The following is a 24,838-nucleotide window of genomic DNA, read 5'->3' as shown; positions in this document are numbered from 1 at the left end:
TTTTTTTTTTTTTTTTTTGAGATGGAGTCTCACTGTCGCCAGGTTGGAGTGCAGTGGCACGACCTCCGCCTCCCGGGTTCAAGCAATTCTCCTGCCTCAGCCTCCCGAGTAGCTGGGATTACAGGCGTGACGCCGGCTAATTTTTGTATTTTTAGTAGAGACGGGGTTTCACCATGTTGGCCAGGATGGTCTCGATTTCCTGACCTTGTGATCTGCCCGCCTCAGCCTCCCAAAGTGTTGGGATTACAGGCATGAGCCACTGCGCCCAGCCTTCTTGTTCTTTTTACTTGCAAAATTTACTTAGAGATACTTAATTATTTCTCAATTCTCCGTCATTGAATCCACTCTTGTTTTTCAAGCTGTTTTGATCACAACCATCATAAGAAATTATTTTACAATGGAACCTGGCGCGCACATGCTCACACACACACACACACACACACACACACACACGCACCCCCCCATATATATGAATATAAAGTTTCACAAAGTAGTACTGACACCTTTTGATATTTTCTACTCAACCCTGTGATGAGTGTTTTAAAGTGCCGGTTGCACCGCTGAACTGACGTTAGTTTGAGGAGCTCTGGGCCAGTCCCGCGAGGTTCTGCTCTGTGCACTCTCCTGTAACTGACCGGCTCCTGTCTGGACTCTTCTCTCTGCTGCTCTCCTGAGCAGATCAGTTTTTTTGTTTGTTTTGTTTTTTGAGACGGAGTCTCGCTCTGTCACCTAAGCTGGAGTGCACTGGCGCGATCTCAGCTCACTGCAAGCTCCGCCTCCCAGGTTCAAGCCATTCTCCTGTCTCAGCCTCCGGAGTAGCTGGGACTACAGGCAACCGCCACCATGCCCGGCTAATTTCTTTTTCATATTTTTAGTAGAGACGGGGTTTCACCTTGTTGGTCAGGCTGGTCTCGAACTCCTGACCTCAGGTGATCTACCCGCCTTGGTCTCCCAAAGTGCTGGGATTACAGGCGTGAGCCACCCTGATCAGCCTTTTGATAGATCTCGTGTCTTCTTTCATTAATTTTCTGCTTTTTATGAGTCACTTGCGAATTACTTCTTTATTGACAAAAACAAAATCGTTAGTGACTCTCTAGTATTTTATGTTTTCTTACCATTCCTCCAGTAACAGAAAATACTAGTGAGAAGGAGAAAATTACAATGAAAGGAAGTGGCAGAGCAAATAAGAGATTCGATCTACACACAGTTTTGGTTCTGCGTGAGGCCAGTGATACCCAGATGAAAAGCTAGACGTCCAGCTACGTACATCCCTGGAGATACCCAGACGATGGAGTGGAATGTTCATTGTGGCACTAAGTCAGAGCATCTCATCTAGGCTTTATGGACAGTCTGCACAGGATGTGTCTGTGGGGACTTCTGTGCATCATGGGAGGTTTAGCAGCATCCTTGGCCTCGCCCACCAGATGCCAATAGCATCCCCCTCTCCCAGCTGTGACAATTGCAAACATATCCAGATGTTGCCAAATGTCCTCTGGGGGGCAAAGTTGCCCCAGCTGGGAGCCACTGCTCTACAGGTTTGGACACTGTGCCTGCAATTCTATGTAGCTTCACGGCCTATTGATCATGTGTCAGATGGAGCTTAAATTGGTCGATCACATCCTCAAGCAGCCACTCCAGAGCGTGATTATCTGACACCTGTAATTTACCATCCTGGTTATGTGGGGGGCAAACGTGGAATTATGCACACCAGCAGGCCCAGGGCCTGTTTTCCATGGACTCGGTGTTCCTGCTGAGCATGGCCTCGGTCTCCCCGAGTTATTAAAGACATTGATGCCTCAGAACTGACTCTGCCTCCACTTAATCGGCTCACCAGAAAATTACAATAAAAATCATCTGCCACTTATGAAATTGCCGTTCAAATGGACTATTTCCTGCCACCTGGGGACAGGCTGCTGTTTCTCTTTCAGCATCGGTGTCTGAGATGCTGTCTCTGGGAAAGAGCGATCATAGATGTTGTTGAGACGGTCCGTTGGCCAAGCTGTGTCCCTGGATTGAAACCAAAGTCACAACAATGGGTCTGAAACGTACTGAGGAATCCGTTCCAAAGATGGCAAGAGCAATTTCAAACAGTACTGCGAGGGCCCTTTGGGGTCAGGACAGGCACTGATCAGCTGAGAGCACAGGCCCTGTGCAGCCACGGCTCCTCCAAGCCAGCACTGCTCACTCCACCTGTGGAATCCCAGCCAGGAAGGCCAATGTATCTCCGCCGGTGCCTGAAATGTCAGTATCACAAAGCCAGCAGGAGGGGTGACCCGGTGGAGCTCAGCAAAGATGACGTAAAACAGGCCACAAAGCTGGTTCACCAGGATGCAGGAGGATTTGTCTGTTTTCTCCTGAGAACGGCTGCTCAGCTCACTCCACACAGCATTTCCATGCTTCATCTGTTAGCCCTGGAACGGGTCTCCTGGGACCCACGGACCTTGGCAAGCTCCACTGTAGGGGACCTTCATGCTGACAGTCAGCTCACCCTTGTGGATAAATCCTGACTCTTCCCTGCATCTGGAGTCATCCCCAAGAACCCCATCACACAGCACACAGGAGGGCTGTGAGCTGAGACGAAATCTGGGCATTGTCTTCGTTGTTATTAATTTAATTGTCATTCTGTCTGAGCAGTTTCATTTTCAGAGAGTAATTCGATCGCCCTTTTAGAATCTTGATCATCTCGGTGTCATGTTCCTAGAGGGAGGCATCTCTGGAAGAGGTGCTCACTGTGCTGTTCTTTTAGTTAAATTCATCTGTTCCTGTAATAATGTGGATGAAACACCTGCCCTGCAAGCTAAATACACATTTGCTCCTATTCCTGGGACCCAGAGTGGAGTGGAGTTGACCACAGCGTGTGCGTTAGATGCCACGCTTCAGGCAGGTTCACTCCTGAGTCTGCACTCAGGGGACTCCCGCTGTTTCCCATCGTCGTGCTTATACCCACCCGGCTAGCAAGTGTGCATCGGGAGACGGATTTCACAGGTGCTGAGCTGCTGGGTGGGTGAGCCGGGAGATGGTGGAGAGAACACAAAGGCCGGATTTCGTTCGGTTCTTACCTGGAAGATTTGAGGTTGCAAGAAGAGAACTTTCCTTCTCTGCAGTCAGGCAGAGCTCAAGGCCGGTCCTCAGCCTTGTGAGGTCAGCTTTCCAGCTCTGTCTGGCCGCTTCTGCTCATGGAAGTCATGTCAGGACGCCTGTTTGTGTCCGCGGTCGAGGGGCTTCCCCTGCCCCCAGCCTCATGAGCATCACCAGCAGCTGATGCTTTCCCGTCCCCCGGGTGAACCCTGCTTCCATTTCTCATGGTGCTGAACCAGGAGCAGGGGGAGGCTGTGATCCATGATCTCCCACAAATCCCAACAGACATGTTTTATAGTTTAAAGTGGTTATACGAGTTCTTCTTTTTGGATATTATTTGTGTGTGATCAGTTTACATGGTGTTTATTGGGTGTTTGTGTTTTTTATAACGTCGGTTTGTGGGATCTGGGAGAAGAAGGGTTTTTAAGAGGAAGATCCTTGGGGAGACAGAACCTTGATGCGGGGAGCTGTGAGCGCTCCACTCAGGGCGGGGAGCACATTCAGGGCGAGCTGGGCAGAGCCTCGGAGGCTTCTGGCTGCCCCTCTCTGGGTGTGGGGCCTGTGGGGCGACTCCATTCAGGGAGGATCTGGCCACTTGAGGCAGGAATAACCCAGTAAAGCCTGCGCTGCAGCTGAAAGAACGATCCCCTGTTTGTTCTCTAAGAGGCCCCTGCAGGCGGGAGATGTCTTAAATAACCACCCGCAGGCAGAGAGTAAAGGGCTCAGTGAAGAAAGAAACTGGAGCTCAGTCCCTTGAGGGAAGAAACGCATCCCCCACACCCGCCCCGAGCTGAGCACGGCCACGCCTGGGCTTTGTGGGAGCCTGACCAGGCCCAGCGCCTGCCCTTTGCTGAGCAGTGAATAAGGGGAAGTTAGACAGCCGCAGGGACATCCTTGGCCTGACTGGTCCAGCCACCTCACTAGCACGCAGGGTGGATGAAGCTCAGGGAAGCCAAAGGACTTCTCCTGGATCCCTGGGGAACAGGACCGGAGGTCCCAGCTCTTGACTCCCAAGTCAGTGCTCCTGCTATGGCCCAAGGTTGCTCAGCACCTGCCAGGCCTGCGCGGGGCACTTTAGAGTCGTTAGCCCATTTAACCCTGACTGCCACAGACACATGAGGTTGGCAATGTACCCATTCTACAGATGAGGAACCGAGGCTGAGAGAGGCAGGTAGGAGGAGGGGTGAGACCCAAACCCAGCACTGTGATTCCAAGGAGCCCTTAACTTCTATATGCTCATCAGATAAATATTCTATCCTGGGACAATTAGTATTTTCTTAGATTCAAACAGACAAACAAACAGAAACAAAAGAAATGTTCATTGTTGGGGACATGATTCTCTAATCAGACTGTCAAGGAAATTCCCAGAACTTTGCGGGTTAACAGTGATGCTACTTGTTACCATTGGCTTCTGCCCCTCCTACCCGGCCCTGACCTAAGCACTTTTTTGGCATTTAGTTGTTTAAACGTCATCACAAACTTCTAAGATACGATTTGATGCAACATCATTGCCCCTGTGTTAAGGGTGTGGAAACTAAGCTGGGCGAGCAGAAATTGCTTGCTCTAAAACCCTGAACCCATGATTCCATTTCCTTGGAAATATGCCTGGGATGGGGATTTGGAAACCTGTGGGAGGTTATGTTATTGAGGGTCATTATTGTCATTCTCCATCTTCCTTCCCTGAATCCATGCCCTGTGTCATGTGACTTTGTAGTTTGTGCCTCTAGAGGTGGAGTCTGTTTCCTTGTCCTGTTGATGTCGGGTTTGCTTGTGTGACTTGCTTTAGCCAATGGGACATTAGCAGGTGTGATGTGGGCAGAGGGGCAGCATATGCTAGCACAGCTGGTCTTGCCTGCTTGTTCTCCTGCCTTCCATTATGAGAGAAATAGGCCTCTGGTTGTCACTGGTCCAAGGAAGATGGGAGACCCTCAGTATAGCAGACCTGGACCCAGCTTTCAGCTTGCAGCCAAGAAAAGCCAGTCCTGGCTCAGATGTGATGAACCCCATCAGACCTGTGGACATGAGAATGAGAAATAAATACTACTGTTTGTAACTGAGTTTGGGGGTGTTTTGTTACACAGCCTGACTGGGAGAGTAGCTGACTGATACAAAACTAGAGACCCAACATGCTACAGCGCTCACTAGCACCCGAATGCACCTGCCCTCAGGGCCATCTTCTCCTGACACACCGTGCTTTCCAATGCCCTCAGGGCATCTTCATGTCAGATGATGGGTCCTTGCCCACCATGTCATGTTGGCCCCTGTTCCCAAGGGGCAGGCCCAAGTTCTTCTGGTCTAGTTCAATGGAGCAGCACCTCTGTGCATTGGAGGAGCTCTTCCTTGTTTGTTTTGTTTTTCTCTAATCAGACATGCAAGGGTCCACTGAGCTCTTCTAATGCAGAGAAAGCCTGTTTGGCTATCATTATGTCAGTTTCTTTTTGACTTTTGCAAACTAACTGTCACTAAACATTCGTCAAACCTAGAGCTGGTCTTTCCCTGGTGACAATAAAATAGCAGGAGTGTTTGTGTCCTCTTTGGATCACGGTGATATTTCTGTCCACCCTGACATCTTCGCTGGAGAGAATGCAACTGTGTCCCCTCCTGACGACTGTTGGGAAGTTTCTTACTAAATAACCATCAGCATCATTATCATTGTTATGTCTTTTGGACAGGAAGAAGGGAGGGCAAAGTTCTGTCTCAGACTCTTAGGAGTCAAGAGGGAAGGGGACGGGAGCTGCTGACCTCCGACGGCTTCCCCAGGGGGCTCTGGCTGGGCTGCTCAGCTGTGTTCTCTCACAGCATATGGTTCACAGCTCCCTAGGACCTCAGTATTATTCTTACCACAGGACAGAAGACGACAGCAAAGCTCAGAGAGACTGTGTAACTAGCTTTAGGATTTAGTTTCAGCCTTAGAGTTAGGCTTTCCCTCTTCCTGATTATAAACTGAAATGATAATAATGGTGAGTCAAGGCTTTCTAAACTAAGCATATTCAAGCAATATTATAATAACCAAAAGAAAAACAAGAAAAAAAAATTATTGCCCAGAAATAGAAGATTGTTGAAGGCAGTTATCGTATATCTATATGAAATACATTGTAACTAATGAAATTTATGCTTTTGAAGACTGCTTGATGGCCTAAAGAAATGTACATGGTATAATGTGAATAAAACTCAAGGCAGAATCTGATGAGTAAATTAACAAAACTTCTAAACTAACTAAATTAAACATTTAGAAGAAATCCTAATTTTATAAACCAAATAGATTTTATATGTGCATTAAAAACACTGGAGTTAGATTTTATTTTTTCTCTATCTTCTAGGAATATTTTATAAACTTTTCAATTAATTTTTTAAATCAGAAAATAAATGAACATCCTTAAAAGTAAAAACATAATAAAAGCATAGAGCAGCCTTGAGGTGTGACGTGTAACTGTCTTATCATATGGGACATTTTTTCATTTCACAAACTCTCCCTTCTTCTTTGGGATGCCCCAGGGCAGGGACCCTGTCTCCTCTCCGTCTTGGTGGCGCCGGGAACATATCAGAGCCCAATAAATAATTGATAACAACAAATGAGAACTCCTTGAAAGGAGTCCATTCACTTCAGGTGGCCCGCTAACTCCTCAAGGCTTTCTCTTAAGTGCATTTCATTTGTTTTGATTTTTTTTCAACTTAAATGGATGAAAATTAAAGCCAGGGAGCTGTTGGCACGTGGAGAGCCGGAAAAGAGAAAAATAAATGAGTACAGTCCCTGCAGGACCAAAGGGTGGGGCCTGGACCTGGGCACCTGCCGTGTCTGAAAGTCCATTTTTTGCCCAGTTGTTCTGTAAGGCACTATGATCTAAAAGTCAGAAAAGAAAATGGATGATGTATGGAACAACATTCAATATTGTTACTACAACATAAGAAAGGTGGATTTAGAGATCAGAGAGAACGGTCCCTGCATTGGAGTCACTTGTTTACAGGTGTGTGCTGAACACCCACCCCTGCCAGGCACTGCTCTGGGTGCCAGGACAGGGCAGGGACCAAAACAATGCCCCCTGCCCACCGCCCACCGCGAGGTTACTTTCGAGTCCGGAGGACAAGCAGTAGCAGTTGAACTGGCAACTGCATGATGTGTGGGAGGTGGGGGCTGTTCTAAAGGACGATAGAGGTGAAGGGCAAGGCCGTGTCAGGGGTCAGGAGGCCTCTCTGAGGAGGCGAGCGAGCCCTGGGAAGAGCACCCCAAGCAGAGGCACAGCAGGTGCACAGGTCCCAGGGCAGGAGAGACCTTGGTGATCCTGGCTGACGAATGGCAGGGAGGCGGGTGTGGCTAGAGCCGCGTGACCGAGGGGGAGGTGGGAGGAGATGAGGTCACAGGAGAGGGCGTGGAGTGAAGCAGTGAGGGGTGACCCGTGGCCTGTGGTCACTGTATCCAGGTGGGCAGGCTCCGGTGGAGAGCCAGGGCTCTCGGGGTGGTCCTAGGGGCAGCAGCATCAGCACCCCGGGACCCTGCTGGGAAAGCCAGCTCTCAGGCTCTGCTGAGACCTCCCGAATCAGAACCTCAGGGTGGGCCCGGCCATCGGAGTTTTAACAAGGCCTCCAGAGGATTCTGACACTCACTAGAGTCTGAGAGACACAGCAGAGCTCCAACCTGGGCTCCAGTTTTCACCCATGAGACAGGAGGATTCTGGGTGGAAGGGCAGGAGGGGCTGGGGTCCCCCCCAGAAGGAGCGCCCCAGGAGGACGCCACACAGGGTGGACATTCGCTCCTCCTGGGAATGTTCTCTAAGGGTTCCTTGGACAGGAGAGTGGCTCTCTGGGCTGCCTGGCATTGGAGATGCTGGGGGGCGAGTGCCCCAGGAGCAGGCCTGCACCCGTGACTGAGGGGCGGGGAATAAAAACCCCAGCTTCCCCTGTGTCTGGGTGACTCTGAGGGGCGTCCCGTACACAGATCCCAGGCTGCTCAGCAGGATCGAGTTAGGAAGGGGGTTCCAGGACAGGAACCAGCATGACTAGAGGTGGAAGAACCTTGGCATATGCAAGGCACTGTGTGTAATTCCATGGGGCTGCAATGTAAGCTTGCAGACAGGAAGAGGGAGAGTGGCGTGAGATGGAAAGTGACTGATGAAATGTATGTCTCCCCAGGAATGTTGGCCACAGATAAGCCCCCAGTGAAGGGACTTAGGAAGCCTCTCCCCCTTGGTGCTCTTTCCCCAGAGAGTCTTCAGAGACTGGAAATGCTTGCCAGGAAGGAAGAGCCACTTTCTGTCCTCCATCATCAGGAGCACAGAAGAGTGAAGCTGGGCCCACGTAGAGAAGCATCTCATGCTGTCTGCAGCAGCTGTAGCGCTCTCCTGGGGCAGGAGACGCTCCAAGGTCAACATGACTTTGAAAAGGGGCTGGGAGAAAAACCCCCAGGGCTGGCCCTGGACTCACTACCCCAGGGCTCCTAAAGGGCTAAACATGACTAGATTGTAGTGAGCCTTTCCCAACATGCAAAGAAGCATCCAGGGATAATGTCTAAATACAGATGTGCTATTTCTCTCCTCTTCTTTTTGAACTTTCCCATCACCCTCAGTGTCCTCACAGCAGCTTCCCCTTGTCCTATGACAAACCTGGAGCAAGGTGCTTTGGGTGGGAGGCAGAGTGACGTGGGAGACCTTGAGTTCTGCATATCTCTGCCTGTATTTCCCTCCTTCCTTCCTAGTTCAAGGAGGCAAACAGGTGTGGCCACTCCTCCTGGCAGGGACTTTCACAGGACACGGGCAGGAGCTACTTGAAAAAGATTTAGCTCATTGGAGAGAGGGATGGGGCAGAGAGGGAAAGAGATGGAGGAGAAGATTGTTGAAGAATGGAAAGGTGCAATGTTCCCCAGGTCCTTGGCAGAGGGTGGCTGTGAGGTCCCACACCTGCAATTGGGATTCACTGGATTCCACCTGAGGCTGACCTGCTGACCAGAGATGGGAGCCCAGTTTCCTCTTCTGTAAAATCAGGTATAGCCCAGTGGCTTTCAACCCTGGCTGTATGTTAGGGACACCTGGGAAGTTTTAAAGATTCCTGACGCCCACATTGGACCCCAGATCTATCAGATCAGAACATCTGGGTTTGGAATCTTTAGTGTCCCTCAGGTGACTCAAATATGCAGCCAAGATGGAGAGCACAGACCTGAGCTAAGTCCTGTTGATGAGAATTTGGAGACCATGAAACACTTAGAGCAGGCAGGATCCTAAGAAATCACCTGCTGCAACTCCCACCTTTCGCAGGGGAAGAAACTGGTGTTCAGAGAGGCCAGATCATTCACTCAAGGACACACAGCATGTGAGGGGCAGAGCCATTTCCAATATTCCCGCCACCTCTTGCCCTCCCTAGAAGACCGGCTGGAAGCTCTCAACTTCACAGGAGAGCTGGGTCTGAGAGGCCCACATGGGATCCCTGATTTCCAGGAAGGAAGCCCAGGCCTCCTGGCGGCTCAGTGAGTCACCCTGCAGCAGTGGCCCTGAAGCCCCTCCTTGAAGAAAAATTCCAGGAGGCTTGAAATGTTCTCCAAGATATAGAAAAGGAAGACGTGCCTGGAAACTGGAGAAGACTGCACAACGGATATAAATATTTGGGTTTTGTGGCTTCTTCCCCCCCAGAAAATAAACACGGCAGAATTGCTTCTCACTGAAAGGGCGTCTGGGTTTCACAAACAGACCATAAAGAGGCAACCAAAGACCCAGACATCCCCAAATCAGCATCTGTCCCTGCCATCTGCTCTACCTCCATCCTCCTCGGTCTCTCTCTCACCCAGGCTCACAACACAGGGAAGCGCTCTTGCCTTTTGGAAAAAGGACCGTCTTCTCCCCACATACTTGTCTCTTGGCTCCTCCCACAGGTGGAGGGTGAATCTGATTGGTGGGAAGATAAGACTCTGGGCTCCATCCAGTGGGTAGGGCTAATATGCAAATGGTCAAAAGAGGATGCTTTTGGCAGCAACTAATGGAATATGCAACTAAAAGTGGCTTATTTTATTGCTACCTAAAATGGGGTCCATGAACCAGCAATATCAGTTCATTAGAAATACAGAATACTCAAGGTAATACTCAAGGCTTACTGAATCAGAATCTGCTTTTCTTTTTTAAACAAGATTACCCAGGTGATTCATATGCACATTAAAATTTTTAATTACTTAGAGTCAAGTTTATTTTGTTTCAGCTTTCTACCTGGCTAAAAATCTAATTATATATTAATTCCAAAGCCTCCCCAACCCCCATCCCCGCTACGTTTTCCTGTTTGAAAAAAATCACAGTACCAAAAGGAACTGATTTCTAATGTGTAATATATTTTGTTTAATTGCCTTTGTGCAGTTCAGGAAATGGGTTTCCCACATTAATTCATGGATCCACAAAAAATTTAGCGCAATTTCGTTAATTTTAGATTCACACGTGATGGTAAGAAATACGGAAAATCTCACCTGCACTTCACTCATTTCCTCCCAGTAATACCATCTTCCTAATTATAGTAAAGTTTCACAAGCAGAATATTGACTCTGATACAATCCATCTATCTGACCCAGGTTGCACTAGTTTCATATGCACTAATTAGTGTGTGTTTAGTTCTTTGAAAGTTTATTATATGTTTAGATTTGTGTGACCACCACCATTAAGATTCAAAACAGTTCTGGCCGGGCGTGGTGGCTCACGCCTATAATCCCAGCACTTTGGGAGGCCGAGGCGGGTGGATCATGAGGTCAGGAGATTGAGACCATCCTGGTTAACATGGTGAAACCCCGTCTCTACTAAAAATACAAAAAAATTAGCCAGGCGTGGTCGTGGGCGCCTGCAATCCCAGCTACTTGGGAGGCTGAGGCAGGAGAATTGCTTGAACCTGGGAGGTGGAGGTTGCAGTGAGCTGAGATTGCGCCACTGAACTCCAGCCTGGGCTATAGAAGAAGATTCAGCCTCAAATAAATAAATAAATAAATAATAAAATAAATAAATAAATAATAAAATAAATAAAGATATCTAAGTGAGATCATATGGTGCATAACCTTTTGAGATCGGTTTTTTTCACTGAGCTTAATTCTCTGGAGAGCCATCTTGCCATCACAGGTATTAATAGTTTGCTCCTTTTCATTGCAGAATAGTATTTCATAGTAGAGACGCACCAGTTTATTCAACTCATTCATTAAAGTACATTTGGGTTGTTTTCCAAGTTTTCGCTATTATCAGCAAAGTTGCTATGATTATTCGTATATAAATTTTTGTCTGAATACAAGTTTTCATTTCTCTGGGACAAATGCCCAAGAGGGCAAATGCTGGGTTATATGGTAAGCACATGTCTAATTTTTGGAAGAAACTGCTGAACTGTTTTCCAGAGCATCTGTGTATCAGCAGTGTTTTGTATGAGCAATACAAGTTTTCTATACCCTTGCCATCATTTACTGTTATCACTACTTTTTATTTTAGCCACTTTCATGTGGGTATTTAGTGATTTTAATTTGCATTTTCCTTATGGATAATGATGTTGAACATGTTTTTGTGTACTTGCTTGCCATTCATATATCACCACTGGTGAAATAGCTGTTCATGTCTTTTGCCCATTTCCTAAATGGATTTTTTTTTTTTTTACTGTTGAGTTTTAATACTTCCTCATATTATTCTAGGTATTAAATCCTTTGTGGGATAAGTGGTTTGAAAATATTTTCTCCCAGTATGTAGCTTGTCTTTTCATCCTCTTCATAAGGCCTTTTGCAGTGCAAAAGTTTTAAATTTCATTGAGGTCCAATTGATCAATTTTTCCTTTTGTGCATTGTGTTTTCTGTGTCAAGTCTAAGAACTCTTTTTCTAGCCCTGGGTCCTGAAGATTTTCTCCTAAGTATTATTTTTTTAAAGTTTTATAGTTTTACATGTTACATTATGAGTCCAAAATCCATTTTTGAGTTAATTTTTGTATAATGTATGACAGTTAGGGTGTGATCGATTTTTTTGTCTATGGACAAATTTTTTTCTGACACTATTTGTTGAAAAGGCAATTGAACATTAAAGTTCTAGAAGCACTGGCTTAAATTACAGAGGCATTTTGTTTTTTAAACTCACTTAACAAGAAGTCCAGAAAAGGCAACTCCAACTCGGCTTACTCTCCAGTTCTAAGAGGTCTCTGTCTGCGTCTTTGGGATTCTCTGGCCTTCGCCTTGGGGTTTCCGGTGGCTTCCATTGCTCCAGCATCACCAGCCTGTGTCCAAAACAGAGGAAAGGAAGGAGAGCTGGGAGATTTTTCTCCTGTGTGGCTTGGGAAATCTTCCCAGAAGGCTCTTGTAAATGTCCCTTAGGTCCCATTAGCTATTAATAGAACTGGATGACAGGCTTATTGTCAAACCAATCACAAGCAAAGGGGAGAGGATTACTGTGCTTGGCCTTGAACCACTGACCAATCATGTTGCTCTGCTTAGGGCTGAAGCAGGGCCACCTTCCTTCAGCACATTGTTTTCCTTTTTTTTTTCTTTTCTTTTCTTTTTTTTTTTTTTTCATTTTTTTTTGAGATGGAGTCTTGCTCTGTCACCCAGGCTGGAGTGCAGTGGTGCAATCTCAGCTCACTACGAGCTCTGCCTTCCCGGTTCACGCCATTCTCCTGCCTCAGCCTCCCGAGTAGCTGGGACTACAGGTGCCTGCCATCACACCCAGCTAATTTTTGTATTTTTAGTAGAGACGGGGTTTCACCTTGTTGGCCAGGATGGTCTCCATCTCTTGACTTCGTGTTCCGCCCACCTTGGCCTCCCAAAGTGGTGATTACAGGCCTGAGTCACTGAGCCCAGCCGTATTACCCAGGATGGTCTCGATTTCCTGAGCTCATGATCCGGCCACCTCCGCCCCTCAGAGTGCTGGGATTAAGAGGCGTGAGCCACCACACCTGGCTCAGCACATTGTTTTCTACTGGAGGGGTGAAGAGAAGTGTGGCTCTGTTACCAAGGAAGCAAGGAGAGTGGCTGCTAGTGTCTGCCGTGAACCTGGCTGTCTCTGTGTCCTCTCTCCTGTGTGTGTGTGTGTGCACGCGTGTGTGTGTGTGTGTCTTGCAGACATCAGTGCACAACACACCGCAGTCCTATAATTCAGTGGACTGTTTATCTGCTCGGCAGACTCCACCGTCCCCACAGTCAGGGTTCAGGCACTAGAAGATATGTGGCAGGAAGGCAGAGGAAGACCCAAGCCACAGACCCCCATCCAACTTTGAGTGCAAGCAACGGAAACCAACTCTGGTTTCCTTGATTTAATTTTTTGAAGACATTTATGGGAAGAAATGGGGTAAGTATGTAGGAAAATTAAACATGAGGAGCCAGATTCAGGGAGCTTGGGGGCATCAGGGCAGCTCCTGGGTCCTCTGTGTGGCCATGATGGTGAATTCACTCATGTGTCACTGTTCACGATTCAGGTCCCCACAGGAGGACAGGACGGTCCTGTCTTGGCCACATGTTACCCCCTGGACTCAGGGAGGGTATTGTCGTTTGACTGAAAGTCCCTCCTCACCCCATGGACAGGGATGGGGAGCTTCTCAGCGGAAGCCCAAGGATTTGCTTAGGATGGGAGAGCAAACCCCGCATGCCCTCCACATATCACCTGCACAAACGCCCCTCCAGCCAAGCCAGCCTGCTCACTGCCCCTCAAACATCCTTCCCTCCCATCCTTGCTTGTGCTGGGACCCCTCCTGGAAGGTTTCCCTCTCCTACCTGCTCTTCTGACTTTCATGGTCCTTCAAGACTCTAGTTAAGCCACCCTCCTCCTCCAACAAGCACCAGCCATTGCTGCTGTGCTGCTGTGTCGAGGTTTCTGAACCTCAGCATTATTGACCTTTTGGGCTGGGCAATCTCTCCTGTGGGACTCTCCTGCATATTGTAGGATGCCTAGCAGCATCTCTGGCCTCTACTCAGTAAATGCCAGTTATGCCCTTACCTAGTCGTGACAACCAAAACTGTGTCCAGACATTAGCAAGTGTACCTGGAGGGAAAAATTGCCTCTGGTTGAGAGCCACTCCTTTTCTGAACCTGAGTCACTAAGATTTACTGCCATAGCAACTTAATTACGTCGTGATGTTTATTTAACTTCCCACTGCTGCTTACTGCTTTGGCAGACTGTAACCAGCCAGAGAGCAGCCAGGTTAACCCCTACCATGGCCCCATACTAAGTTGTCTCCCGCACTGTGTAGGGATGGCTCAGTGCACAAGGAGCATGGCAGGGTACACATTTGGGCTTGATGGCTTGGAAGCCTCAGCTAGATTGGCAGGCACACAGCTTGGTACCACGTCTGGATGCAACGTCATGTTCCTGAGACAGGATGGTGCTTGTACTGAAGACAGTCTTGCCGGCTGTAGTGAAGGACAGAGTTCTCAGTGGATCCAGTGGGAACCAAAACCTGCTGTGACCCTCCAATAGTGACAGCCATCCACTTGACCTCTGGGCCCAGGCACGCCTCACAGGAGCTCTCTATAGGCACCGTCTCTCCACAATGAATTAGGTATCAGTGTCTGGTTTTTAGAGATTCGGAAACTGAGGCCAGAGCGTTCTAATGTTCTAAGCACATTCACGGTGAGTAGGAGCAGAGCTGGCTTCTGCCTGAGAGGTCTGAGTCTAGGGTCAGTGCTCATCGCCACGATTCTTATAGGCGACCCAAGCCCACTGTCTCCTTGAGCACCCCTGTGCCCCATGCAGCATGTAACTTTTAGGAAATGAAGGCGTTTGCCAGTCTTTGCCTGTGTCCAATGTGAACTTATCTCCTATTTAGCACAAAACCTTTATTAAATTAGAGTTACTGATTCAGTGGATACATTACGCTGTCATCTCGACAGCGATAAGATCTGCATTTTGCTCGCTTCCGGATCACACAGTCTAGCAGAATTCTTGATGCATGGCAGGAACTCATCATTATTTGCTTCATTTAATTGAATTGTATTATGTTTCTGTGGACACTTCATCACACCTAACAGTGTTTTGCACAAAGTAATTGTTAAAAAAATACTTTTCAAAGGGCTAAATGTTTGATCAATCAATAGGTTTTTAATTGAGTATCCTTACAAGTGACTATCATAAAGCGACTATAAAAGTGTTTTTATTACTGTGTGTTGATTACCCGGATTAAATGTTTCTTTAAGCCTCAGAGTGCGTGATGATTCAGTTCTTCTGATTTTAAGCTCAGATCTATTCAGTGATGAGATATGCAGGTCTGGAAGCCTCTGAAATTCGTAATGTGGATGCTGGGAATCCATGATGCTGGTGGCCAATTTTGAAAATTGGTATAGAAATTTATATTCATTAGAAATGATGGCAAGTTCTGGAATGGGATTCTGCAGAGTCAATTTAAAATTTGTTTCAAGGAGATAACTGAGGAAGTAGCAAGCAGAGACACTAACTTGAATGTGACACCCCCGAGAGACAAAACTCAGCTTGATGAATGGAGCCAAGACAGGAAAGGGCTGTGGGCCTGTCCCAGAGGGGCCACCTATTTTCTGACAATTGGCAATGTTATCTGTTAACTAGAATTCTGTTATGGGACAAGCAGAAGATTGCCTGCAGCCCTCGGAGAATAAGACAGTTGTCCTCTTGGCTTCTATATAATATGCCTCTAAGCAAAGTTTCAGGATTTATCAGTGGTGAGATCCTCGAATATTTAACCAAGCCCCGCTGAGGGCTATGACATGGTAGTGATGGGAAATAGAGCTGGGAGCAGGGGAAGAAAAGCTGAGATGTAGCTTTTACCCTAAGCACATTCTCCTAAAGTGATACCTTTGCAATAATCTGTTTCAATAATATGTTAACATGGGCAGTGTTAAGACAGTAATCAGAAGAATTTAGAGGAAGCATTCTGAAGTATGAAAGTGCAGCTTAAGTGGCCAGAATGTGAGACTCCCAATTGAAGAGTCCAGGGTGAAGAGTCTACGTGGAAGTGTGTTCTCTCACCCGCCCCACCCCGCAAATGGCACAGACTCCATCCAGACCCTCCCCCAGTCCATCGCCCAGGTGTAAGACCAGCCTCTGATTCTGCGACTTACAAGACGGGAGTGTGGGAGTGCAGGAACTATCCTTCTCTCTGGAGGAGGAGGAAGCCTCAGGGCTGCAAAAGCTGCAGCCACATTCTCCTCTCGTGCTCTGCCATGGGATTCATGCTACAGCCTGCATGACTTTCAGAGCCAGAGCTTGGAACAGCTTATCCTATGCTGAGGGTTTCTTTTGCCAAGGGTTGTGTCTCCTGCTGGGAGTGCAAATACATCTACATCACCTTCCAGACAGGGAGGGAGAGGACTAAAAGAACGGCACCAGCAAATCACTTTACGCAGGCAACAAAACCACGAAAATAAACCCTTGAAAATGGACTGAATGACACGCCCACATCACTGATAAATGCCGTTTTCAGCAGTCTCATCTCTTTGCCAGAGAGGTCAGTCAACTTGGACTCTTGTTATCATCACATTCAACACCAGGTATCTGCTACACTCTACAGCCATTCTCAAGTTCATGTGCCGCTGGCCCAGTAAGGGGGGGGGCTGAGGTGGTTTGAAAAGCCCTAATTACAAGGCTTAGTGTTTTTCTTTGTAAAGGGGATTTTTGAGTTTAGAAACAAAGTGACTGTAGGTACAAACAAATGCAAAGCTTCAAAAAGTAGTTTATTTTTCATTCTGTGCCTCTATTCACCCAAAGAATGACCCTCCACCTCACTCCACCCCTGGCCAAAAACTGTGGCAGGGGAGGTTGGAGAAGTAGCACAATATTTTCTTTAGGCTTGGAGAGTAAAGACCTCCCTAGGTAACATGTCAATTCCAAATGTTACAGTCTTTCCAGTTGATCTCACCCAGAGTTCTTTGTCTCAGGACCAAGAGAATTAAGGAGCATGGACACAAAGGGTGAGGTTGGAGCAAAAGTTCAATAAGTAAGAGACGAAAGCTCTTTGCCACAGAGACGGGGCATGAAAGAGGGTTGCTGTTTTTACAGTTGAATGCAAAGGCTTTTATAAGAAACTGATGAGGACTGGGCATCTCATTTTTCTAAGACTCAAATTTCTGGTAGCTCCACCCCATCCTCCTAATGCACCTGTGGTGCGTTAGCTTGAGTTACTCCATATTGTTTGTTCTTCTTACTGTGCATGTGTTAGCAGATGGAATTTTCCATTGTGGGCATGTCTGGGCAAGTCACCTGTGTAGTCTTTCTTATCTGTGCAGGTGTGAGCATGTCTCAGGCAGGTTCCCATGTGCAAGTTCCCTTATCTGTGCCTGTAGCTTATCAGGCTGTTCTTTTGTTTGAAAGAATTCAACTGAGGACCCACCCTAACTGCCTGCCTGACTGGTTTCTTTTTTTCTCCTTTCTCACTAATTGCCCTTGGAAACTCATCATAGGAGACCCTCATGGAATATTGAGGTGCAAGGGGCCCTTGGAGTTGCCCTGTTGTTGGGGTGGGTACCTCAGTGAGTGAGGTCCTGCAGGGAGGCTGGGCTATGAGCCCCTGCACTTGGCATCAGGACTCGACTCCTCTGGTCTGTCTGGGGTCCTTCCTGGGCATTACCCTGACTTCTGGGCCCTGCTTGTGGCAGAGATCTTTTTATACAGATGACTTTCTTGCTGGACATCATCTTACCCTTCATTTTTTGTGCAACAGCTTAGAAGCCCCATTAAGAAAAAAACAAAAAAAAAACTTTACTTTTTAGAAGTGGACTAATCCATACCTCAAATTCTCAACCCACATTACAATGGTGGAACTATGGGGGTCTTCAGGAAGTGGATTACTCCCTAGACCTCTCTCTTCCAGAGAAGTGCATGTTGTATGTGTGTGCATATGTCTATGTGCACTGGGGTGTGTGCCTGTGAACACATGTGCTGGGTGTGTGTACATGTGTACATATGTGGAGGCCAGAGCAGCTCCATTTTGGAAGCAAATCCACCATGTTGGCTTCTGATTACTCCCAGTTTCAGGAAGACTTCTAAGATTTCCAGTTTATCTATTGTTCCTTGTGGAAGAGCAGGTACTTATTGTAAATCATGCCCTTAGTTCAAACAACGTTGATGTTATCTTACTTCAATAGTTCTACACATCCCTTCTGAATCACCCCTTCCCTATGGGTTTGCGGGGTAACGGTGTGGGGATCCACCACCTTGTCTCTCCTCCAACCAGGAGACAGACATGGCTTTTGTTTGCACATCACTATTACACGTTTCTTCCTAAGAAACTGGATTCGTCAGCCTCTCTGTTCGACCTTTCAGCTTCCTCGATATTTTGAGGGTGGGCTTGGATAGGCCTAGCTGCCATGGAACAGTGTGCTTGTGTGAGCATGTGTGTTTTGCCTCTTCTGTTAGCATGATGGCCCTGGAGGCCAGCTCTCTGCGTCCACTTTCTCTGTGAGTCCTGCAGTTCCTATCCTTAGGAGTTAACAGTGTCTGGTTTAACTCAGGAGTATGTGAAGAGAGCTGGAAGCAGAGTCAATGACTTTTTCAAGTCTAGACTGTCCAGACTGACTAAGAAAGGTCAAATATTTCATCATGAAAACATTTGGTGGTCTGAAGATGGGTCCACAGCAGCATCACATTCGCCTCACCACTGTGATTGGTTCACAGGTGATCACATAACCCAGAGTTAAGCCAATGAATGCACAGTATTCCCCTTAGCCACTGGAATTGGTTCCGAATTGATCTAATCAGAGTGAAGACAGAACTTTCTCAATTGTAATAGACTTATTTTTTAGAGCAGTTTTAGATTAACAGCAAAATGAGCAGAAAGTTTCAGAGGTTTTTCACATATCCCTGGCCCCCTCACCTGTACATCTTCCCCATCAATATCTCACAATAGAGTGACACATTTGTTAAAATTGATGAACCTACATTGACATATCATTATCATCCAAGGACTATAGTTCACATTAGGCTCCATTCTTGGTTTTGTACATTTTATGGGTATGGCTAAATGTACACTGACATATGTTCATCCTTATAATATTATACAGAGTATTTTCACTGCCCTAAAAATCCTTTGTGCTACACCTGTTCATTGCTCCCTTTCCCCAGTCTCTGGCAACCACTAATCTTCTGATCTTCTGTCATAGTTTTGCCTTTTCTAGAATGTTGTATGGTTGGAAACATATAGTACGTGGCCTTTCAGGCTGGTTTCTTTCATTTAGCCATAGGCATTGAGGGTTCCTTCTTGTTTTTTCATGTCTTGATTGCTCATTTCTTTTTAGTGCTGAATAATCTTCCATTATCTGGATTTATCACAGTTTATTTATCCATTTGCCTACTCTAGGGCATCTTGGTTGCTTTTAAGTTTTGACAACTATGAATGAAGTTACTGTAAATATCCATATGCAGGGTTTTTTTTTTTGTGGACATGAGTTTTTAACTCATTTGGGTAAATACCAAGTGGCATGACTGCTGCTGGATTGTATGGTAAGAGTAGGTTTAGTTATGCAAGAAATTGACAAATTGTCTTCCACAATAGCTGTACCGTTTTGCATTCCTGCCAGCAGTAAATTAGAGCTCTTACCGCTCCACATCCTCATAAGCATTTGTTGTCAGAGTTTTGGATTTTCTCTATTTTAATAGGTGGTTACTGGTATCTAATTTTTTTTTTTTTTTTTAAATAGAGACGAGGCCTCCCTACATTGCCCAGGCTGGTCTCAAACTCCTGGGTTCAAGGGATCTTCCTATCTCGGCCTCCCGAAGTGTTGGAATTACAGGTATGAGCCACCGGGGCCAGTCTCATTGGGGCCAGTCTCATTGTTTTAATTTGCATTTCCCTAATTACATACTACAGCGGGCATCTTTTTATATGCTTATTTGCCATCTGTACATCTTCTTTGGTGAGGTCTGGGTTAAGATCTTTGACCCATTTTCAGTCTATTGTTTATTTTTAAGAGTTCTTTTTATATTTGGGATAACAGTCCTTTATCAGATGTGTCTTTTGCAAATATTTTCTCCCAGTCTGGGGCTTGCCTTTTCATTCTTTTGACAGTATCTTTTGCAGAGCATTACATTTCAATTGTAATGGAGTTCAGCTCATCAATTCTTTCTTTCATCGATTATGCCTTTGGTGCATCTATAAAGTCATCACCAAATCCAGGGTCATCTTGATTTTCTCCTATGTTATCTTCTAGGAATTTTATAGTCTGCATTTTATGTTTAGGTCTGTGTTCCATTTTGAGTTACTTTTGTAAAGATGTAAGCTGTGTGACTAGGTTCATTGTTTCATTTTTTAAAAATTTTATTTTATTTTGTTTTATTTTTTTTGCACGTAAATGTCCAGTTGTTGGAGTACCATTTGTTGAGGGGTCTTTGCCTCATTTGTATTGGTTTTACTCCTTTGTCAAAGATTAGTTGACTCTATTTATGTGGGTCTATTTCTGGGCTCTCTATTCTGTTTCATTGATCTATCAGTGTGACCAGTACCATACTGTCTTGATTATTGTAGCTTTACAGTAAGTCTTGAGGTCAGGTAGTGTCAGTCCTCCAATTTTGTTCTCCTTTACTATGTATACTATGTGTTGGCTATTCCGGGTCTTTCTTTTTTTTTTGAGACGGAGTCTCACTTTTTTGCCCAGGCTAGAGTGTAGTGGTGTGATCTCAGCTCACTGCAACCTCCAACTCCCAGGTTCAAGAGATTCTCCTGCCTCAGCCTCCAGAGTAGCTGGTACTACAGGCGCACACCACCACGCCCAGCTATTTTTTTGTGTGTTTTTAGTAAAGACGAAGTTTCACCATGTTGGTCAGGATGGTCTCGATCTCCTGACGTTGTGATACGCCCAACTTGGTCTCCCAAAATGCTGGGATTACAGGCGTGAGCCACTGCGCCTGGCTATTCGGGGTCTTTTACTTCTCCATAAAAACTTTAGAATCAGTTTGTCAATCACCTCAATATAACTGGCAGGAATTTTGATTGGGATTGCATCGAATCTACTGATCAATTTGGGAAGAGCTGACATCTTGACAATATTGAGTCTTCCTATTCATGAACATGGACTATCTCTCCATTTATTTAATTAAAAAAAATTCTTTTCATCAGAGTTTTGAAGTTTTCCTCATGTGAAACTTGTACATATTTTGTGAGTTTTATAACTATTTCATTTTGAAGAGTGCTAATGTGAATGGTATTGCATTTTTAATTACAAATTCCACTTTTTCATTGCTGCTATATAGGAAAGTGATTGACTTTTGTATATCAACCTTGTATCTTGCAACCTCACTATAATAATTTATTGGTTCTAGGAGTTATTTTGTTGATTATTTCAGTTTGCCTGTATAGACAATCTATACCATCTATAGGCAAAGATAGTTTTATTTCTTCTTTCCCAATCTATATGCCTTTTATTTCCTTTTCTTATCTTAGCTAGGACTTGCATTATCCAGGACATCCAGTGCAATGTTGAAAAGCAGTGGGGAGAAGGAACATCCTTTTCTTGTTCTTGATCTTAGCGGGAAAGCTAAGTGGAGTTTCTTGGTATTAAGTGTGATGTTAACTATGGGATTTTTGTAGATATTTATTAAATTGGGGAAGTTCCTCTCTATTCCTAGTTCACTGAGTTTTTATCATGAATGAATGTTGAATTTTGTCAAGTGCTTTTTCGGTAGCTACTGATACAATCATGTGATTTTTCTTCTTTAGCCTGTTTATGTGATGGATTACGTTAATTGATTTTGAAGATAAGATTTTGATTCACAGCTGGGAAACAGAAGCTTTTTCCCTTCTGGAAAGTGAGGATGCAAACAGTAGTCTGTGACCACAGTGAAATTCAGAGGGAATGAAGTCACTGGCATTGCAGTCAGAGCAAGAGATGCACAAAGACACAGAGCCAAGACTGGTCAAACCCATCTGAGGCTCTCTACCTCAACTGGAGAAACCCAAATGCTCCCTTTAATGTTTAGTTCAGTTTGATTTTTGCTGTTGTTGTTTGCCACACCAAACGTGCTAACTGATAAATGCCTTACCCCTCAGGTATTTAAGAAGGCGGAGGGGTCGGCGGGGGGTAGCTGAGAAGGTGTCAGGGATGTTCAGAAAGGAATTTTTTCTGTGAGTTGAAGACAGTTCTGTGAAAAGCTGTGTGAACTTCCTTCTAGCTGAATGACGTAACAGATAATACTTGTTCTCTGGAAAATAGATGTGCGCACATGCATGCATGCGTGTGTATGTGTGTGTGTGTGTGTAAGGTGGGAAAATAATACTTCTTAGAGGAATAAAGAAAGAGCACTAATATGGCTCTTTCAAACCTCAGTGAAGCTGGTGGGAAGAACAGCTCAGGTGCATTTTGAGATCTGAAGGTTCTGTGCACCCGAGTGGAGCCTGAGCACTTGCGGAGAGGATGCTTGGCTTCTCTCTGCAGAACAGGGTGTGCATGGTCTATAGGGAAGCTCCTGGCCTCCTGTTGACCCGAGAAACAACTTGACCAAGGGACAGAGCAGGGAGAGCAAACCCTTCAATATCTCTGCCTAACTGTGTTTAGGCTTGACCTTGAAGAAGCCAGGGTGGAATTCATTACCACAAGCACATCCCCAAGACCAGAGATGCTGCCACAGTCTCCCTGATGAATTCATTGTGTTGTCACCATGGCAACCACGACGGGTGGGGTCTGGCCTGGCTGGTGCATGTTTGCAACAGTTCCCTGTTAGGATCCAGGAGCATCCTAAGTCTATGCAATCTTTCCCACAGCTACCACAAAGTCTTACTCCTCTTAGCAGCAGATCCAAATTATCCATGCTGTAGGCCTCAATGTTGGCATGAATTGGCAGCATGGAATTCACCAGGAAGCATTCTTTATTTAAAAAAAAACACCCAACATTACTATTTAGTTCAGTTCCTCTGTTCTGGCTTCATGAAAGTAAAAATGCCCCTTGTTGGAAAAAAGAGAGATGATTTGGTCAGCTCTTGCTGAAGGCCAAATAAAGAGGGATGGATTTCCCCACCTTAGGTCACATGATTTTTGCTAATTTTCTCTCACCCCCATCTAAGGGCACCCTGTAGCTGGACTTTAGCCATCGAATGTGAATAAGATGTACAGTCAGCTGTCTCTATCCATGGGTTTTGTATCTGTGGATTCAACTGACCATGAATAAAAAACATTTGAAAAAAAAATTTAAAAATGCAGATTAAAAAACCAATATGTTGTGCAGAATCTGGATTTAAAAAAACTAAAACAAAAAAAAAAAGAAAAATTAAAGAGGAAAACAAATTTAAAAAGTCAGTATAGTATAAAAACTATTTACATAGTATTTACATTGTGTTAGGTATTACAACCTAGAAATGACTTAAAGTATAGGTGAAGATACGCATAGGTTATCTGCAAACACTATGTCCTTTTATACAAAGGACTTTAGCATCTGTGGATATCTGTGGATGGGGGGGTGGGTCCTAGAATCAATACCCCAAGGATACTGAGGGACATCTATAATTGTCTTTTTATGAGGAACTCATCAATATGCTGCCCTAAGGCCAATTCTACTGACACTATACATGGTAATAGTCACAGGAGTCATGTACCTGTAACTGTGAACAAATATAGATCCATCGAATGGCTAAACTTGAAAGACCACAGATTCAGTAGGAGAATCCCAGTGGGAGCGTCTAAGGGTAAGTTCTATCACTTCTTAAGTGTAAACACAGTACACTTCCATGGACACACATGTGACAACCCTCAAGGGAAGATACAGATCATTTCAGCCAGAAGGCTTCCCCATACCCCTTTTGATTCAAAACATACTGATATGGTTTGGACCTCTGTCCCCATCAAATCTCATGTAGAATTGTAATCCCCAGTGTTGGACATGGGGCCTGGTGGGAGATGAGTGGATCATGGGGTGGAGTTTTTATGAATGGTTCAGCACCATCCCCCCTTGGTCCTGAGCGAGTTCTCACAAGATCTGGTTGTTTAAAAGTGTGTGGCATCTCCCTCCCTCTCTCTTGCTGCTCCGGCCGTTTGATATGCCAGCTCTCTCTTTGCCTTCTGCCATAATTATGAGATTTCTGAGGCCTCTCCAAAAGCAGAAGCTATTATGCTTCTGGGATAGCCTGTAGAACCATGAGCCAATTAAACCTCGTTTCTTTATAAATTACCCAGCCTCAGGTTCCCTTCCCCTTCCCCTTCCCTTTCCTTCCTTCTTTCTTTTTGACGGAGTCTCGCTCTGTCGCCCAGGCTGGAGTGCAGTGGCGCAATCTCGGCTCACTACAAGCTCCACCTCCTGGGTTCACGCCATTCTCCTGCCTCAGCCTCCCAAGTAGCTGGGACTACAGGCGCCCAGCTAATTTTTTGTATTTTTAGTAGAGACGGGGTTTCACTGTGTTAGCCAGGATGGTCTTGATCTCCTGACTTTGTGATCCGCCTGCCTCGGCCTCCCAAAGTGCTGTGATTACAGGCATGAGCCACCGTGCCCGGCCTAATATTTTTTTCTATTAGGCATTCAACTGCCATGGACATGCATACACATGTCTTCTGGTGAATGTACATACTCACTACCCTCAGATAGGTTCCCAGGGTGGAAGGACTGGGTAATAGGGAAGGTGGATATTTATTTAGCTTTAGTAGAAGTTTCCAGACATTTTTCACACAAGTGAAAAATCACACAAGTGGCTGTAGCAACTTGCATTCCCATCAGCATGGGAGTTACAGTTGTCCTACATCTTTGCTAACACTTGGTATTGTCTGTCTTTTGACATTGTAGCTATTTGGTGGATGTGTGGAAGTATCTCATTATGACTTTAATTTGCATTTTTCTTATGAGTCATGATATGAAAAATATTTTTACATGTTTATTAGATGTTCAGATCTCCTCTTTTGTTAAGGTTT

The 24,838-nt window shown here is 45.6% G+C and overlaps 1 protein-coding gene and 2 long non-coding RNA genes across 3 annotated transcripts; 1 reads left to right on the top strand and 2 right to left on the bottom strand.

The window, feature by feature from the left end:
• Positions 1 to 1,609: 1,609 nt before the first annotated feature.
• LOC112633715 lies at positions 1,610 to 2,411 on the bottom strand. The gene has a single exon (XM_025400579.1). The coding sequence runs from the start codon at positions 2,400 to 2,402 to the stop codon at positions 2,025 to 2,027; it is 378 nt and encodes a 125-aa protein (XP_025256364.1). The 5' UTR covers positions 2,403 to 2,411; the 3' UTR covers positions 1,610 to 2,024.
• A 1,991-nt stretch (positions 2,412 to 4,402) lies between these two features.
• Positions 4,403 to 14,087, bottom strand: LOC112633477. Its single transcript, XR_003121533.1, has 3 exons — positions 13,986 to 14,087; positions 12,138 to 12,273; positions 4,403 to 5,090 (listed from the first exon to the last, which is right to left on the bottom strand). It is a non-coding gene; the product is annotated as an uncharacterized LOC112633477 (long non-coding RNA).
• On the top strand, positions 7,521 to 8,609 carry LOC112633478. The gene is made up of 2 exons (XR_003121534.1): positions 7,521 to 7,815; positions 8,278 to 8,609. It is a non-coding gene; the product is annotated as an uncharacterized LOC112633478 (long non-coding RNA).
• Positions 14,088 to 24,838: the final 10,751 nt, after the last annotated feature.

Source organism: Theropithecus gelada, chromosome 10, assembly GCF_003255815.1.
Source record: "Theropithecus gelada isolate Dixy chromosome 10, Tgel_1.0, whole genome shotgun sequence".
Lineage (NCBI taxonomy): Eukaryota > Metazoa > Chordata > Mammalia > Primates > Cercopithecidae > Theropithecus > Theropithecus gelada.
This window is presented reverse-complemented; position numbering and strand designations above follow the sequence as displayed.